The sequence below is a fragment of the Penaeus vannamei genome, chromosome 17, assembly GCF_042767895.1.
Source record: "Penaeus vannamei isolate JL-2024 chromosome 17, ASM4276789v1, whole genome shotgun sequence".
NCBI lineage: Eukaryota > Metazoa > Arthropoda > Malacostraca > Decapoda > Penaeidae > Penaeus > Penaeus vannamei.
The window spans coordinates 26762891-26765390 of record NC_091565.1 but is presented as its reverse complement, the minus strand read 5'-3'; the positions used below and the strand labels follow the sequence as shown (position 1 = coordinate 26765390).

The 2500-nt window shown below is 42.5% G+C and overlaps 1 protein-coding gene across 1 annotated transcript in view; it reads left to right on the top strand.

Moving 5' to 3' along the window:
* Positions 1–1736: 1736 nt before the first annotated feature.
* Positions 1737–2500, top strand: part of LOC113812263 (DET1 homolog) — a gene marked incomplete at its 5' end in the record, with an annotated part of 2455 nt that continues 1691 nt past the window's right edge. The window contains 2 exon segments of the mRNA XM_027364127.2: positions 1737–1943; positions 2350–2500. The exon segment at positions 2350–2500 is cut by the window's right edge and continues 1691 nt beyond it. Coding sequence (XP_027219928.2) covers positions 1737–1943; positions 2350–2500 — 358 coding nt within the window.

The window sequence follows — 2500 nt, the reverse complement described above, 5'->3', positions numbered from 1 at the left end:
CTCATCCAACTCTTGATATATGTACCGGAACTGTTTCTATCTCCCCAGCAAACTGCCCAGTCGATACCAAAGATTGGTCAGACTGTGGAGAAGACGTATGTGAATGCCTCAAAGACCAAGACGTGAAATCAGTACATTGCTACTCCATTCCTCCTAGAGGTCATCGAAAGAGACCCACCAACATTGCCAAAATTACTTTCAGTATACATGACCTTCCTGTTCATCTGTACATTAGTGGACAATTCCTCCCTGTTCGACCATACCAACTTCCTCTCAGTCAATGTCAAAACTGTTGGCGATTTGGACATCCTGCCAAACACTGCCACTCCACAGACCGATGCCCCCAATGTGCCCAACCTGGTCAAAACAGATCAAACTGCCCTGCACAAACACGTACATGTGCTAACTGCAGCAGCCCCCATAATGTATTTTATAGAAGTTGTCCCACTGACTGGTTTGAGTCTGGGGTAGCAACTTTCAGATACAAAAATGGCCTCACTTTACATGAAGCCAGACAGGAAGCACACTGACAAGATTTCTCTTATACTCCCTACTCTAGTAATGTTGCTCGCTCTGCCTCTCCCCCCTCCACCTCAAGATGTTCCTACACCCTCCCCTATACCTACTTACTTTGCCACTTCCACTTCTACATTCTGCCTCCCCCAGTCAAATTCTTTCGTTACTCTAAACCCAGACACTCCAATCTCAACGACAGCCCCAACACTGTCCCCTCTCCCTCCCCGTACTACCCACAGCAGACAGACTAAACGTTCCCCCTCCCCCTTCTTCCCCTACTGCACACTCACCTCCACCTACCTTTGCCTTTATTCCTCATACACCAGTCTCCTTTTCCCCCCTCATAAGAAAACCTTTGTCTCACAAAACTTTCCAACCAACTCCACTGCAGAAACTATGGAAGATATCCAAAACTATATGCTTGAGACAAAAAGTTCCACAACTCATGCTCCCTCCACACTTGAAGTCACTGCTGATATCGGTCCCCCTCCTGCTCATATTCCCCATACACCCCTTCCTCCTACGCCCTCTCCTGATACTACTGATATCAATCCTTGTACTCATATTCCCCGTACACCCCTTTCTCCTACTCCTTCCCAATACAACCCATCCCCCTCTACTCCAACTATACGTATATTCTCCTTCCTTCCATCCCCTCTATCATTTCCACTCCCTCCTGGATACACACGTGAATCCCTTATGTAACCTTTCAAGATCACTCTAGATAGTTGACAAATGGCAACCATCACCCTTCACCCCTCCTACAATACACTTTCCTATAGTGCTTTATTACCTTAGATGTCTAGCACATTTATATTTTGCTTTTAACCATTAACCATTGTTATGCGGACAAATTAGAAAAAAATAACTTTTGTGTGTGTGTGTGTGTGCATATACATTTACACACACACACACACACACACACACACACACACACACACACACACACACACACACACACACACACACACACATACACACACACACACACACACACACACACACACACACACACACACACACACACACACACACACACACACACACACACACACACACACACACACACACACATGCATATACACATACTATTGAAGGTTGGGCATCAGCCTTATGGGTATAGACATGTGGATCAGTTCTTTCCAACATCCCTCTCCCATCTGTACATCTCTCTGTTCAGTTATTAATATTTCTGAATAATTATATTTTATCTCTTTCAGATTAATTCACAAGAGATTTAAGAAGACGATTATCAGCGCAAGGGGCGGGGGCGTGACAGTAGCTACAAAACGACTTTTGGGTCAGTTGCCAATCTCAGCGCAATCATACTCAGCCTCTCCATATTTAGACTTAACGCTCTTCTCTTATGACGACAAATGGGTATCTGTGATGGAACGCCCAAAGAACTGCGCAGATCATCCCATCAGGTCAGTAATTTTATCTTTATGAGTGTGTAAGTAATGGAGCAAATATTCTGTGATAATGAATAAAGATTTGAGAGTGGACTATTCCTCACATACACAGACTTTCTCTCTTTGTCTCTATGCATATACATATTCTTGGGATGAATAGGTGTTTGATCAGGAATTGCAATACATTTTATTGAATATCATGTTTATAATGAAACAAAATGAATACCTAACAAATGTTTTATTGTATTAGAATAATTTCTAATTCACTTGCCCATCAGTTACTTCTAAAGTTATACATTATTTTTGGTTTATTTAATACAAAAGTATGAAAGTTGATACTAGAGTAAAAAATAAAGTGGAAATATAGTCAACTGAGCACCAATTAAGTTTAGAGAATAAAATCACGCCATTTTCCTTTTAGGTTTTATGGTCGTGACTCCGGCCTCATCAAGTTCAGTATTCATGCTGGACGCGGCAGTCTCTTTGGATCTTCAACTTCCTTATCGTCCACTAGAAGCCTTGTGGCCTTTACCTTTCATCCAGCTGATCCATTTACCATATCTGTCCAGCGA